At 36.5% G+C, this 16,427-nt stretch overlaps 2 protein-coding genes across 2 annotated transcripts; both read left to right on the forward strand.

Annotated features, from left to right (window-relative positions):
* Window positions 1-22: 22 nt before the first annotated feature.
* On the forward strand, window positions 23-9,475 carry LOC144057662 (sodium- and chloride-dependent transporter XTRP3A-like). The gene is made up of 11 exons (XM_077575491.1): window positions 23-161; window positions 1,750-1,890; window positions 2,247-2,338; window positions 2,439-2,666; window positions 2,967-3,077; window positions 3,433-3,674; window positions 3,861-4,023; window positions 5,097-5,298; window positions 7,036-7,195; window positions 7,278-7,443; window positions 8,529-9,475. The coding sequence occupies exons 2-11, from the start codon at window positions 1,776-1,778 to the stop codon at window positions 8,697-8,699; spliced, it is 1,650 nt and encodes a 549-aa protein (XP_077431617.1). The 5' UTR covers window positions 23-161; window positions 1,750-1,775; the 3' UTR covers window positions 8,700-9,475.
* Window positions 9,476-9,745: 270 nt separating this feature from the next.
* On the forward strand, window positions 9,746-12,325 carry LOC144058101 (uncharacterized). The gene is made up of 6 exons (XM_077576343.1): window positions 9,746-10,064; window positions 10,279-10,363; window positions 10,449-10,561; window positions 10,651-10,705; window positions 11,493-11,594; window positions 11,672-12,325. Exons 1-6 carry the CDS (start codon window positions 9,904-9,906, stop codon window positions 12,194-12,196), a joined length of 1,041 nt encoding a protein of 346 aa, XP_077432469.1. The 5' UTR covers window positions 9,746-9,903; the 3' UTR covers window positions 12,197-12,325.
* Window positions 12,326-16,427: the final 4,102 nt, after the last annotated feature.

A 16,427-nucleotide genomic window follows, 5' to 3' on the forward strand; every position in this document is an offset into this window, starting at 1 on the left:
CGCCTAGTGCATTCGTGAATTCAAACACACGCAAAGCGGTAAAATTACGCCATTATGGAGAAATTAGAATATAAAACTATTTTCACACATTTCTTTTGATGTAAAACGTCAGCTTTTGAAGGATGGGAGACCAACGCCTTAGCTACCGGCTCTTCAGCAAAGTGAGGGACAAAGAATTATTCGTACTTTTCACAAAGAATGGTGCAAAGGGAAAGATTGGCTTTGTGGATGTGCTTCGATTTACTGGCTGTTTCACTTTACATGGTGTTTAGCATTGCTATTGCTAGCTTGATTTTGTGAGCAATTCGTCTGTTTTATAGGGAGATATTCACTTTATTATGTTCTTTCCGGGCGTAATGGCTGATGGTGGCCCAGATTATTTTGCTGAGTGGCAAGTGTTAAACTGCCGCACTAGAGGTGATGGGTACGAACCCCGCTCGAAGTTAAAAAAAAATAAAAATAAAAAGATTGCGGAGCAAAAAATGTAAGAGTTCAAAAGAGAGTAATGTTTTTTTTTTCGTTTTTCCCCCCTACCCATACAGAGGAGGGATATGTTAAAATAGTTTGAATACATGGCATCTTGTATATCAAGTATCTCGAGGTTAGGCTGATTGCTCTCTTTTATCACCCTGGGATACGTTGTACATTCGCCTGCCGACACACAAATTTGTAATTTCTCAATTTGCGACTGCCTGCCTACCCAAACCCAGAGCTCACTGCGTGTCACTGTGAATGTATGACATGACCAACACATTTTAATGATTAATAAATTAATAACAAAAAGTAGGCAAGTGAATAAGTAAATAAAATACATGTCAATACATCTGTGACCCATCATCACACACAGTATACTGTATGTTATCTGCATCTTTTTTTTAAGTTTTATAACTAATAACTAGTGCTGTCAGGTGATTACAATTTTTAATCTAATTAATTACAGGATTCTTAATTAATTTTAATAATAATTTAATCTAATTAATCTATTTTAATCTCATATCTGATGAAGGTCCCCAAATAAAGAATTTGAATTCTAGGACATAACAAAATTGTAGTGTATGACTAATAAATTGAATACACCAAGCAGAGAAGATTTTAAATCCACATGAAGTGTGCTTCATAAATGAAATTCAAAAAACTAATCTAAAAATAATCTAAACTTCCATTTTGTTCAAAAAGCGAACTGTTCATAGCTGTGGTGTTTTTTGAGCTACACTAACAAACTGGTAATCAGAAAAAGTTAGAGGTTAGAAGGAGAGATTAACAAAAATCTAAAACTACAATATCTGGGTCAACTGGGTCTATCGACTCCTCAAATCAAAAACCCACCCCAAACTAGGTTACAGGATTACCTGTGAGTGTATTAGTAATAACATTTCCTGTAGTAGTGTCATGTCAAATAATCTGTATGTAGCCAATACACGTGTCACTGATTTTCACTATTGGCATCATATTGCTTATTGTGAAACATGAGTTTATTCTTGAGTTTATTCGTAGCTAATTAAATGTCAATTATTTCAAAGTCCACAAGATAAAACTCTGAAAGGTTTATGGAAGGGCTACTTTTGGTAGATAATACAGAGGTACAAATTCAATATAATGTGCATTTATAGCGGTAGTAGCTCACCTGCAAAGATCTGACCTTGGGAAGTTTTAAAATGACAATTTTCCGTTTTAAAAATTGTTGAAGAACCTGAGGAAGCTACAGTACACTACTTCCCCTCCCTATTTAACTGTGCTTTCCTCCAACAGGGGGTTTCTTGATTCCATATCTGCTGATGCTGTTCATTGAGGGTGTGCCCTTATTCTACATGGAGATTGCCATTGGTCAAAAGATGCGCTTGGGATGCATTGGCGCTTGGGATGCTGTTAGCCCGTATTTGGGAGGTGTGGGTAAGTCTCTTGAAACAAACATATTAGCGTTACTGTTTACAGCTACAGAAACAAATAACTACTGTAACCACTTGACTGCTGTATTGTAAAACCACAACAATTTGTGCTCTTAATTTGGATGTGTAGCGGATAAGTGCATGTGCCCGAGAGGTCAGTCGTTTTTACGTTAGCAAGAAACACGGCTGACTTTGTGGTGTAGAGAACATTGTTCTTTTACAGTAGCCTACATGTCAACTGTGGCAGTTTGTAATTTTTTTATACAGTATAATTTTCTATCATTCAGACATCTGTAAACAAAACAACAAAAATCCACACGTTTAAAAGAAATAATCATAATTTAAAATTTCTCTTTGCAGGTATTGCAAGTGTTTTGGCATCCCTGTACGTTAGCCTCTACTACAACGTCATCAATGCATGGAGTTTCTGGTACCTGTTTAATTCATTTCAAGTGAGTTACTAAATAACTTACTGGATATAATTCAATTCTGTATGGAATTCTGAACTCATCAGGACATAAACAATAACCTTTCACTGGTTTGCATTCACAGTCTGTCCTGCCCTGGTCAGATTGTCCTGTTAATTCCAACGGAACAGGACCAGCAGAAGAGTGCCAAAAGGCTTCTTCAACCGAGTACTTCTTTTATAGAGAAACGCTGGACATTTCTTCTTCTATCGAAGAGCATGGAGACATTCAAACAAACCAGGCTTTGTGTCTCCTGCTGGCCTGGATGGTTACCTACCTCTTCATTAACAATGGAATAAAGTCATCTGGGAAGGTAGGAGAAGTTTAGACTAGAGCACAACAATAAGATTAGGACTGTAAAACAAAAACAAAATTGCTCTGCCTTTGATAAGCACTAATGACAACATGAATAAATATGAGTCATCTTACTTCATTTTTCTCTGGTATATAGTCTTCTGTTTTTCACATTCTTCTCTTCATACACCTTGCTGAGGCTGCTCTTTCTTTTTGAACGTGTCGCACAGAAGCTCCCAAAACCACACAAATGAGCACAGAATTAAGTCTTCAAAGGATTGTCAGAATAAAAAATGTTGTTGTTTGCCTCTGTCTGCAGGTGGTTTACTTCACTGCCACATTTCCCTATGTGGTCCTCATTATCTACCTCATCAGGGGTTTGACTCTTCCTGGTGCCATCCATGGTATCACGTACATGTTCACCCCCAAGGTAACAATGTCAAAATGATGCCATTATTACATGATATGTACATTAACAAAAAACATCAGTACACTGTTGAAGTTGCCTCACATACTGATAGGCTAGCAGATATGTTTCTACTACGACTAAAGAGAATATCGCTGGAATCGGGTCAAAATCTTGTACCTCCAAAATCATCACTTTTCAGGAGACCGTTAACGTTGCATCATCAAAGAGAGCAAGTCATTTTCAACAGTTTAGATTGTTCAACATAAAAACGACAACCACTCGCCAAACCATGAGGTTTTGGCCCAACGGCTGCGATATACCACTTGTGTCTGAATGCGTTGCATACATATTGACCTGTATGTGTACATGTTTTTAGATGGAAGAATTGACCAATCCCACGGCATGGATAAATGCTGCCACTCAGATTTTTTTCTCTCTGGGTTTGGGATTAGGGTGGCTCATAGCGTTTTCCAGCTACAATGAGTACAACAACAATTTTGAGCGTCAGGCCTTCATTGTCTCCTTCATCAACAGTGGAACCTCCATCTTCGCTTCCGTTGTCACCTTTTCAATCTATGGATTTAAAGCCACAGTTAACTATGAGAACTGCCTGGAGAGGTGAGTATGTTTTGCTCATTGTTGTGTGTGTGTGATTGATGATCCAAATTGGAGCAAATTTGATCTTGGTTATTAATACAACCAAATGAAATATGGTGCTAGTCTTAGGTAGTAGTGTTACTGTTTAGTACTGGTCCAATGTCCTTGTTTAAAGAGTAAACAGTTTTATGCTGTTTTTTCTTCTAGGATGCGCATATTGCTGCTAAATACCTTTAATCTGGCAGAGGACACTATCAACATGGACAATGTGTTTGACTGGATTACAACCCTCAATGCAACATACCCGGAGCAGTTTGCTGAACTTGGCAATAAACTGGAAACCTGTGACCTAAACAATGAACTAGACACGGTATGTTCTTCATCATTCGTTGTGTTACAACACAATCAATGCTACTTTGTTTTTTTTATTCATGCATGGTTTGTGCTCTTGGAGAAATTTAAGCGCTCCTCTGCTACTACATGTGTCAATTTTTGCATAGTTAAGAAACCAAGCAACAAATGGCCAATAAAAATCTTAGTCCTACACTTTTCATTCTTAGTGGAAGTATTCAACTATTACTAATATTTTTCACACCTAAATGTCTGTAAGCATGTTCTCCTCTATTAATTAATGAATTAATTAAGTTCATATACTCATAAATGCCACAATCCTCTTGAAAAGTGAAGAACCTGTAAACAAATGTATTTAAAAAATAAATAAATAACTGTTTGTAAATGTAGCCTATTTCTTGTTAGGTGGTAAGTGGTAAGGAACACTGAATTCTGGGTTTGAGTCATTCTGTAATACGTTTCTAATAATGTTTTAGAAGTATGAAGAAAAAAACTATTGCAGTAATTCAATCAACAAAAGTACTAGTTTTCTGCAAAAATAATGCATTGGGAAATGTCATTTTTTTTGTCATGAAATATGAAAGAAGCATCTCCTTAACATTGAGTTTGTAGGAGGGACAGGATTTATGTAACTCCCAAGCTTTTTGATTAATTGCAACGTTATTGCGCGTTGAACATTTATGATAGTGCTAAACTACAAGTACAATAACTTTTTTTTAAATCTTCGTTTAAAAGTCATCCAGATTTCTGCAACTTGATGACACTGAAAGTTTACTCTTCTGTAGTTTAAACATATAACCCTTGTGGAATTCCACATCTTTACACTTTGCACCAACTCTTCCAAGCTGACATTGATTTGACAAATGTGACTTGAAATCTTCAAATACTGTGGTCAATTTATATTTTAATTATTATATAGTTTTTGGGCTCTGTATTTTGGCAATGTTTCTGCTGCCTCACTTGCACGAATCTGCTACACCAATTGTATACAGTGCACACTTTATTCTTGAGTAAATTCCAATACACAACCTTCTGACGGGCCAAATCAAGCTAGATTGGAGTCATACACTCTCTTTCTCTCATCTGTTTCAGGCAGTCGAAGGAGTTGGTCTTGCTTTCATTTTGTATAGTGAAGCCATTCAAAACATGCCCCTTCCTCAGTTATGGTCAGTGCTGTACTTCTCCATGCTTCTGCTTCTGGGATTGGGCAGCATGATGGGCAGTGTGACCAGCGTCACCACACCACTACGAGAATTTAAGATACTGTCCAAAGTTAGCAATGAGGTGTTAAACGGTAAGACTTGGCAAGCTGTTGTTTGATACACATTGCTATTTTTAATTTCTTTGGTAATTAAAACATCTGATCTCTACTAATTCCATAAATGATTACGTTTGGTCGAATGGTCTCGTGGGCTAAAAGGTTTTCACAGCTTCAAATCTGCCTTCAAACTATTAGAAAATTAATTTGAACTGCACTTGTATTGCTTTCTAGTAACATGCTACACTTTCAGGATTCAGGTTAGCCTGCAGTGTGAATGTAGCGTAATGGATACTTTTTTTTTTTTGGTTTGAGCCGCTTTATGTTGTTTTGGAAAGGCACTCACCGCCATATGTGGTCATAAATTTCTTGGCAAGTGTGCGTATGTAAAGTAGCCAATGTGTGTTTGTGCACATATGCAAAGAGATGAACTTTAAAATTCTCTAAACACCACAAACAATCTGATGTGATGGTCCACTCATACACATTGTATATTTTGACAAAGAATGCCATTTAACAAAAAATACATTGTATTTTTTTTTCACCATTTAAAACAGCTCATAGGTGTCTTAATATGTCTGTGGCATGGTTTTGTCCAAATATCCCAAAGATCTAAAATTATGCATAGCGAGTAGGTGGATTACCTGTTACCTGTTTTGGGCGTGGGTATGATCCCTGACGGCTACATTGTTAATATTATGCATTTCATTTGTGCACTTATTTTATTAACGTTAAATTGTTTATGCCGTGCGTTTCATTTATTAGGTTTTTTTTTTCAATTTTTGAACTTTCATGCATTAGATTAGACAATTGTGATTTATGAGCCCTCGTAAATTTTACACTCAGATTTTCACATTGACACGTTTACATTGTTTATTGACTGTATCTAAAAATATCAAACACATTTTGAATTTAAATGAATACAATAGAAAATACAATGTTGTGAGGTCATAAAATCTGTGTCAGTTGAATCTGTCAACTAGGTTAAATGACACTTGAAACACGTAGTTACACACAGTTGTCTCCAACAATAACGACCATATTGGTGGTTTTACCCTGCACCAAATTACGACAGTGTCACGTATTGGAGTTTAGTGACCTCTATCGACCATGTTAAATAGCGCAAAAATCCAATTGGCTGTTGTACCACTGCATGAAGATCAGACTGGCTCTTCAACCCAGTTAATTACTGACCATTTGCAGGTGTGAGTGAGCACAACCAACACGTAACATGGCACAGGAACTAGGAACTAAAATAAAGTAAAGAATAAAGAAATAAAATAAAGTAAGCCAATGCTTTAAAACACCTCAATTTTATGTTGTTTTCTCAGTACTGAAATGTACTTGATTATTTATATTCATGTTTAAACCTACATATATCTGTGTTTTTGTTAATAAATCGGCTTGTGAACATGGGGGGAAAATTGTTGTCAAATTTAGGGCGCTTTGTCTTGTTTTTGAATGTTCTCTAGAGTAAGTTTTCATGGTGTTGAACTACACTGTACTTCATCTATTTCTTTGTGTCCAGCAGCTCACAAATGATATTGATTCTATATCTTCATTAGAGCCCTTTCACACAATACCGCTTCAGTTTTCAGACCAGCTTCTAACTGATGTTGTCCTTTTTGTGTATATAGCCTGTAAGAGTGTTCCTGGTGGTCGGCCGCCACGTGTCAGATCAGCCGAGATGGCCTAAACTTTATCCACTGCACTCTCAAAGTGTTCTTTCACTTGAGCTGTGCATTACCTGTGTGTTCTGTGTTTTCCTGGCAGGAATAGTATGTCTAATCCTGATGCTGCTCAGTCTGGCCTTGACCACCTCATCAGGAAATTATTGGTTTGCCATTTTCAATGAATATGGAGCATCTTTTTCCATGCTCTTTGTCGTCCTCATTGAGATTGTAGCCGTCAGTTACATTTATGGACTGAAAAGGTTTGTGTGTTAGCATCGCTAGTCGCCACAATGTAACAATAACAATGGAATTCCTGCTGAAAAGATCCTCTGCTTATTTTAGGTTTGAAAAAGACATAGAAGACATGATTGGCCACCGTCCAAACTGGTACTTGAAGATCATGTGGGGGATAATGAGTCCCCTTCTCCTAATAGTCATTTTCATCTTCTATATTGTCAACTATATCAGAGGAGGAACACCCACCTACCAAGCATGGGACAAGGAGCTGGTAAACTTATATTACTCCGTTACTACAAACTGTCAAACTGTTTAAATGTGTGAACATAACACTTATAATGAATGAGATTTATTTTATTGTATCATACAAACAATAGCACAGCCATCCCGCATGGGTTTATAAGATACCAAACAATCAAAATGACCCGGCATCAGGATCAAAATACTGTAAGACAGGAGCTTATGTCAAAAACAGTCTTGTCTTCTTTTAAAATATAAAATTTGCAATTACAAATAAAAAAAAATATATATATTTTTTTTTTTAATGAACCCCTCCCAAAAAAAACTCTTGATCTTTGATTTCCAGATCATCAAGGTAAAACATTGTTTGTGAGTAAACCTTTCCTTGGTCCTCATGTAAATTTTTCATTTGGGTTTTAACAGAATTATTTTAAGTCAGGTTTCTTCTAATGTAAGAAAAAGCTGGTAAATATATCACATACCAAATTCTTCAAAAATGAACAAAAGCTTTTTTGACTGAGGAGACTCATGTAATTTACTCCACTTAAATTATTTTTAATGAATTCTGCCCTTTCTTTTCTTTTTTGGTGGAGGTAGACTTTTACAATGTTTTTTTTTGTGTGTGTGTGGTAAAACAGCCCTTGGGAGAAGCTGTCTCTTAATCTATTTGTTCAGCTCATAATGTCCAAAGAGCAGGTCGAAAAGCTGATAACTGAGGTGTGGTAACAAATTAGCAATGCTCTGGTGGCTCGACGGAGGCTAGCATGTACAGTAGATGTCCAGTAGGGTATGGCATATCTTCTCTGTGGTCTTTACCCCCCTCTGCTGGAGGAAAACAATCACTGCATCACTCCACTGATCAGGCCTGTATGGTAGTGGCCAAATGGTAGCCACTCCTTAGTAAAAGGCTGTAACATAAAATGTTGTGAATACATACATAATATGAATACGTAAATGGACCTGGAAGCTAAACAGTTCTTTTGTCTCATGTTCATCCTTGTATGTCAAAAAAAAAAATTCAATAGAGGCTACCTGTATTTATTTTCTTTTCTTTTTTGTATGTACATGGAAAGTGCAGACTGATGGTTTGATGACCATCTTTATCTATTGTTTCAGGGCAAGACGGTGGTGATGGACTATCCCGTTTTTGCTCAGGTCTTCATTGTCATACTTTTGGTGTCTGTAGTCAGCTGTGTTCCCATCACAGCTCTCTATGTGTACTGCACCAATAGGAAACGTTCTACTTCTCTCAAGCATAGCCAATCGATCAGCACCATATCTCGTTAGTGTGCGCACGTTCAGAATTTTAAGGAAGAAATTTATGTTCCTGCTTGAAATAAAACAGTAGTTCCAGTGTTGTAAGCAGGAATAATAGCAAGAGAAGAAATGTGAAAGTTATGATCAGGTGATGCACAGAAGAGAGGAAGAATCTGAAGTTCTAGTCGTCACACGAGCAGCAGCTGGAGCATCATTTGAGTTGCTGGAGCAGCCTGTCTTAACCTGCTTTCTTCTTGATCGAGTGGAATTTTGACTGAGTCTCTGTAGCTATCAGAAGGCACATTTGTCTATATTTGGTGCTACTGCGGTGAATGATTCAAGTTTATAGCTGAGCTAAATCATCTGGAAAGTTGGTGTTGTGAAAGTTGCTGTAGAAATTGTCTGTTCATAGCTAATTATTAACAGTGCAGGCCTACTGTATTATGTTATATATATGATTGATTTTCTGTTTTAACATGTCCACCATCTGCTGCATAGTAGACCTATTCTTCTTATAAATGTGTTGTTTTATTATCATGTATAGCAAATACCTTTTATGAACCAGAAGCAAAGTTTTTGATTAGGTACTGACAATATTGCCCCATATGCCCTGAAATATGAAATGTAAAATATGTACATACTGTATAAAAACTGCATACTGTCGTGTTGAATAGTCTTAAGTATACTATTTTTTTTTATCTTATTCCATATTCAGACTTAAATTCTTGTCAATCTCATATGCTTTTCAATATTCGTATTTTCCATTATTAAAAAAAAAAAAAAGAAGAAAAAAAGATCTGAATGCATTTCGATTGTTTATGTCGCCATTTTGTCCACAACAAAAAAAAAAAGATCAACTGTATAATGTACGTACTTATAGGTAACTACCGTAACTTGCAATGGTAAAACAAAAGTAATCAGACGGCAAACAAAAAGTGAACCAGAAGGTCAGTGCAACGCGTGTGTACTTTTACTTTAACTCAATCGAACTTTATTTGGCTAAAGAGTGTGTTTCTTACAATGAAACAGTAAAAATGTTAACACAATGTAGGAAACTTATTAAATACATCAGTGAAACAGTCAGACCATGTTTCGCCATGATATAGCTACAGAACATTCCTGATTGAAAATGACTCCTCGTTGAGAAATTGGAATGTGTTTAAGCATCTGACTTGTTTTTCAAAATCTTCAATTGAGAAGTTGCGTGTGGGTGCGCGCGCAGTGCTTGGCGACGATGAAAGACATAAAAGAAGATCAAAGAGATGAAAGAGCAATTCGCACTGTATATATGGAACTTCGCTTCCCTTCACTCACTTCACTGCTTGCAGACGTGATCAGGTCGAAGACCAGCGGAAACTCGTGTGCTTCAACAATGGAGAATCTAGCTTTGATCGGGTATGTAAACTCTTACGAAACATTATTAAAATAAAATTGTTAACGTTCTCGACTTGTAAACGTAATTGTAACATTAGCTGTTCTTCACTTGTTTGCAAACGATTTTGTGAAAAAAAATTTTTTAGCTACAATATTGCACCGTTTCCCCATAATATTGTTCATCTGCTTATATATCACGGAAGGCTATCTAATAATGTTTGTTATATGTCCCAAGATCTTACTTCAGTGCTGATGCCTACAACCTGCTTGAAGAACTCGTCGAGATGACTTATTCAGAGTGTGAGCGAAGCACATACAATGTACGGGTAAAATATTTAACATTGTATATTAATATTCGGTCTTGAGAAGCATATCAATAGCCTGTTTTTGTGTTTGCGTATACAGAAGATGTTCCTGAGGCAATTTGTGCTCCTGGGGATGGAAAATCGAGTTCCACCATGTGTCTCGTTCCACGACATGAAATTGTGGTTGCTGAACAGAAGTAGCTACCAGGAACTGTGAGTACAACAGAGTCATGGAGTTTTTCAAACAAATCCAAAATGCTGGCTCTATGTGGAATGAATTATTATTTGTGTCAATTTGATAGGTACCAGGACATGGAAACAGGAGTGAACGCCAGTGCGATTTCTATTCTTCGTGTGGTAAGTACCAAATAATACAGATATTGAATGTGCGGTTATATTTGCAGTAAGAATGTAAATATGACAAAAGGCAAGCGGTTGTTGTTAATGTTTACTAGTAGGCTACTTTTGATGCATAACCCCTCCTTTAGCTTTTTTAAAATTGCATGAATTTAATGCCGATTTTCTATTCTTCTAATTTGTAATTCCTGATCGTTTGTTGAACGGCCACAAGAGGGCGGCCTAGGCTGGTATATAAGAAATTTGACAATTACTATAGCTGTCAAACGATTACATTTATCTTATTAGATTAAACGCCTTAGAATTTTGATCAGTTAATTTAAAGGGCCTTTTAAACCAAAAATTTTGCTCGCCAAATTTGGAGAGTATCTGTTATGTGTTAATTATTTCTACATTTAATGTTATGAGGATGTTTTTTTTTTAATCCACTCCACACTCTCATCCTCAGTTAATTACTTGCATAATTTAAAATGTGAAATAAAAGCCCCAATAGGCAGGAAAATCCTTTTAAGAAGTCAAATTCCTCTTTCAATGTGTTTAATAATGAATACATAATGAGTTTTCACTTTTTGAATTGACCTACTGAAATAAACTGTTCTATGATATTACAACGTATTGTGATGGTCTTTACTTAGTGTTTAAATGTATTCAAAAGTTCATCTTAAACAATCAAGAATTATTTGCATTTGTTTAAAACAGTGGGACCAGAATTGTCAATATGTCAAATATAAACTAACAGACTGTGAAGATGTCCATTTCTGATTGGTGTTTGTGATGGTGTTCTCAGGTCTGGACAATTGCAAGGTGCCTGCATTTGAACAAGATGCAGAACGAAGTATACAGTGAACTACATGAAGAGAAACGCCTTTCACATTTGCTCGGGAGGAAGGTAAGGAAAACACTTCCCGCACTTAATGAACCATGTGCAACAATTCAGTCGCTAATGTCTTGTTTTCTCTTACGAAGGTCACGCTTGAAGGACTCGACACATACGTGACATCAGTGTGGCCCGACGCTCAACAGGACACCAAGATCTTCCTCGGGTACCTGCTCGATGACGTCCAGGCAATACTGGTCAGGACCGAGGTCACCACCATAGAACGGCTGCTGCTTCACGTCCAGTTCCGCCGCGCGACTGAGCCACTTGTGGACATGATCATCGAATCGTCACTCGACATCCTTCTGGAGGAGCTGGAGCCACCGGCTCATCACAAGTCCCTCGTCGCAACATTGGGGCAGCGATCCGACATCGCTAGCGAGCACACTGGCAGGATCCTCTTGAACACGCTGGCTTCAATCCCTGGCCTGCGTCAACACATCACGCAAAACGTGCTCGCCCGCATCTGCTTTGACGTCGCTCGCAACATGATACAAAGCTTTTTCCAGAACTTCATTCGGTGTTCTCCACACTTCTGCCTGATGGACGTGGATGAAAGCTTGCTGATTGCACGGGATAGTGTCTTGAGCGCTATTGTGAAAATGGTCTTCTAGACCAACCAGGAAAATGCTGGCTAAAACTTTTGCCACTGCTGTTTCTCACGGAAGCAGAAAGTGATGGACTATGACCACATTGTTTGTAATCTCTTACTTTTGTACATTTGTTCATTAAATGCTTTAACTAGAAAATTTCTCTGAGCTGTGTTTTTTATGTTTGTTGTTCTTAGGGCTATATTCTGAGCAACTGTGATATCATTGTCAGTCGACAACAAGTGTCAAAATGGCTGCCGAATGAGATGGATAAAACGGGTAGATTTTGCTTTTTAATTCATATTCTACAAACATATATTAATCAGAATGCCGTGTTTAGACTAGCGGTGGTACATACAACACATGGTAAAAAAAAATTGTGGGTTGACTTCCCCTATTGAAAGAACCTGAAACAATCATTCAATTAAAACATATTGCATATAAAAGTTACATAATAATTGTACATACATAAATGTTTAGAAATGGTTATTAAAAATTAAACGCAAATGTATTTAAATTATAAGTTGCTGGCGCCGAAACCCCATAAGTCACAATTTGCAAAATTTCATATATATTTTTTAAAATCTATACTTTTGGTCCATTTTTTAAATGTCGGTTGAAGACATTGTGTTGACTTTCGAAAATAACATTCAATAAAATGATTTAAATAACCCTCCCCTTAGTCACATGATCCTCGCAGATGACGTCAAATACTACTGGCCGTACCCGCTCTTTCGAATTGCTGTTTCATCTCTTTGATCTTCTTTTATGTCTTTCATCGTCGCCAAGCACTGCGCGCGCACCCACACGCAACTTCTCCTTTGGTGCGTAACGCGCTTCTCAATTGAAGATTTTGAAAAACAAGTCAGATGCTTAAACACATTCCAATTTCTCAACGAGGAGTTATTTTCAATCAGGAATGTTCTGTAGCTATATCATGGCGAAACATGGTCTGACTGTTTCACTGATGTAATTAATAAGTTTCCTACATTGTGTTAACATTTTTACTGTTTCATTGTAAGAAACACACTCTTTAGCCAAATAAAGTTCGATTGAGTGAAAGTAAAAGTACACACGCGTTACACTGACCTTCTGGTTCACTTTTTGTTTGCCGTCTGATTACTTTTGTTTTACCATTGCAAGTTACGGTAGTTACCTATAAGTACGTACATTATACAGTTGATCTTTTTTTTTTTGTGGACAAAATGGCGACATAAACAATCGAAATGCATTCAATTAGATCTTTTTTCTTCTTCTTCTTTTTTTTTAATAAAGGAAAATACGAATATTGAAAAGCATATGAGATTGACAAGAATTTAAATCTGAATATGGAATAAGATAAAAAAAAATATTGTATACTTAGACTATTCAACACGACAGTTTTATACAGTATGTACATATTTTACATTTCATATTTCAGGGCATATGGGGCAATATTGTCAGTACCTAATCAAAAACTTTGCTTCTGGTTCATAAAAGGTATTTGCTATACATGATAATAAAACAACACATTTATAAGAAGAATAGGTCTACTATGCAGCAAATGGTGGACATGTTAAAACAGAAAATCAATCATATATATAACATAATACAGTAGGCCTGCACTGTTAATGCTGACTACAGTGACACACAGCAGGACCTCTGTTGCTCAGAGCGTCGATTGGCTGTCTCCCAAGCTGAACGTTGTGAGTTCGTTCCTCAACCCTTGAGGGACTTTTACTTTATTTTACACCCTTCCAAGTGTAAATATTACTCTAAAACGGAGTCTATTTGGTCCCATTCTAAATAGAGTCCAATTTACTCGACAGAATTTACTGTGTATTGAAAGTGTTACAGTAGTTGGTTCTTCATTTTTGCTGTGCGCTAGGTATAATTTTAGTTATTAGTTTTTCATGAATATACAGATTTCGGCTTACACTTTCTTTTGTTACACTCTAATGTGTAAGTAACTTTGTGTCAATAAAAAGTGTTGGGATTTCCTTGACTGTGAGTTGAGTATCTCAAAACGCAAGTTTGAAAACTGCTCCTTGTAAAATATTTTTTTCACCCCTCAGTTTTATATATAATTGTATTTTGTTAACGTTAGAGGACAGCCATTAGACTGAAAAACAATTAGTTCAATCAGCAAGATCTATCCATTTGGAAAATGTGCTAAATGTGGGCACATTGTGCTAACTGTAAGCTAAATATACACAACTATTTGCACAGTTCCACTGAGGCAACTGAGACATGTACTAAGACATTGACAATTTGATGAAAGCAATGAGAAACGCATTCTGTTGAGACCAATTGTAAGGTAGTTTGGGGATTTGTCCATGGTACTTTGAAAATGTCATCTCAGTTTCAAGAAATGTGCCAAAACTATAGAGAAAAACTGTAATATAAATCAGTTGCTATTTCCCCCTCACTGAGAATTGTCATCATGGTGTAGAAAAAGACGAAAGGTATTGATTGTACTGGATCTTGTACAGTATGTTATGGAACTTGGGTTTGTTTTGCCACATGGGGGCAGTAGAACCATTTAATGACAAATTATCCCTTGTCCCTTGAATAACACCTGTATTTATTGTGCGTGTAAATGTATTTAACTATGGAAAATCTCAAGTCAACTACACTTCAGGGCTAAGTGGATACAGTGAAAGGGTTAGAGTTAGGATTAATTAAGCCTGGATGTAGATAGATAGATAGATAGATAGATAGATAGATAGATAGATAGATAGATAGATAGATAGATAGATAGATAGATAGATAGATAGATAGATAGATAGATAGATAGATAGATAGATAGATAGATAGATAGATAGATAGATAGATAGATAGATAGATAGATAGATAGATAGATAGATAGATAGATAGATAGATAGATAGATAGATAGATAGATAGATAGATAGATAGATAGACAGATTCTAGCTAGCTAGCTAGTTAGCTATCTGACTAGGCTAGCTGTCTAGCTAGCTATCCGACTAGATATCCAGATATCCATTTAGCTAGCTATCCAGATAGATAGATAGATAGATAGATAGATAGATAGATAGATAGATAGATAGATAGATAGATATTGTACAGTACAGAATAGATTGATCCTATCGTGTCCATCTGAAGAGAGAGGGATTACGATAATCATTTCTGGTTGTGTAAGCAGCACATCCTTTTCTCAAAGATAATAAAGAAATAAAATAAATAGTATAAAAGACTAAAACGCATTGTCAACTTTATTACATGTTTGATGTCCCACTATCTTTATGATATGATCATGAGATATGAAACTTCAGCATTTGATTTGGTGATATTTGGCAGATATAAAATATTGCAACAATGTTGAACACATGGGACGAATTTGGAAAAAAATGTTTTGTTGTTGCTGTTTGCAGGGGATGAAGATAATAAGTTGAGGAAACCCACAAGTTTAAAATGCCACTTGAGATTAGCCTCAGAAAGTCTGGGAGTTAGAAACCTGCTCGGTATGGGGGCCCAGGTCAAACCTTCAACTCACAAAGGAATTTCCCTCCTTTCCGTACTAAGCTCGTCATGATTCAAAGGTCAGTGCTGAAGGAACTCTGCACCAACAACAACATTAGCGTTACTCCAGGGCATGTTGTTAACTGAGACATAATTAAAAATACACAATATTGCATATATAGAAAAAAGTATTCAGACACACTTTGACTCAATTAAGCATTGAAGACCTACTGTGGATGACGCTAGTATTAAATTACCTGTACTTACTACTTAGGAGACGTGCATTACTTTAAAGATGTTTTCTTATTCTTGCTGGGAGAAACGACAACCATACAGAAAGCTCTTACAAATAAGGATCGGTGGTTAATCGAGGGTTAAAAAAATTGGTGCCATATATTTTATTGGAAAGCCTCTACTAAGGGAATTCCAGTCGTGACGCAGCAGAAACGTCCACGCCAAAATTACCCAATAGAAATGCACTGGACTGCACTGGAGCTACAATACACAATGCTTAAGGGGCAAAATGTTTGAGTGGAGGAGCCATTTGGACTGTAGCACTTCCACCAGTTCCCTCCTTTGACAGAACACACACACACACACACACACACACATATATATATATATATATATATATATATATATAGGTAGAATCACTAATTATAATATATGGCTGTGGTCTCACCTTACGAGAGCTCCCATCTTCTTGCTACGGCTAGTGCCTTACTGTTAAGGATCTGTTAATCTTACACTCATATTCACTTTGTTAAACATTTAACCACAAATAATACAATTCCA

This window comes from Vanacampus margaritifer, chromosome 9 (genome assembly GCF_051991255.1).
Source record: "Vanacampus margaritifer isolate UIUO_Vmar chromosome 9, RoL_Vmar_1.0, whole genome shotgun sequence".
In the NCBI taxonomy this organism is placed as follows: domain Eukaryota; kingdom Metazoa; phylum Chordata; class Actinopteri; order Syngnathiformes; family Syngnathidae; genus Vanacampus; species Vanacampus margaritifer.

Bases quoted from the DNA above. Each gene is read 5' to 3' on its own strand.
- LOC144057662 (XM_077575491.1), top strand. From the start codon at position 1,776: ATGCTGTTCATTGAGGGTGTGCCCTTATTCTACATGGAGATTGCCATT. The intron at 1,891-2,246 runs GTAAGTCTCTTG...TTCTCTTTGCAG, and splicing joins CCCGTATTTGGGAGGTGTGG to GTATTGCAAGTGTTTTGGCA. The intron at 4,024-5,096 runs GTATGTTCTTCA...CATCTGTTTCAG, and splicing joins TAAACAATGAACTAGACACG to GCAGTCGAAGGAGTTGGTCT.
- LOC144058101 (XM_077576343.1), top strand. From the start codon at position 9,904: ATGAAAGACATAAAAGAAGATCAAAGAGATGAAAGAGCAATTCGCACT. The intron at 10,364-10,448 runs GTACGGGTAAAA...TTGCGTATACAG, and splicing joins GTGAGCGAAGCACATACAAT to AAGATGTTCCTGAGGCAATT. The intron at 11,595-11,671 runs GTAAGGAAAACA...TCTCTTACGAAG, and splicing joins CACATTTGCTCGGGAGGAAG to GTCACGCTTGAAGGACTCGA.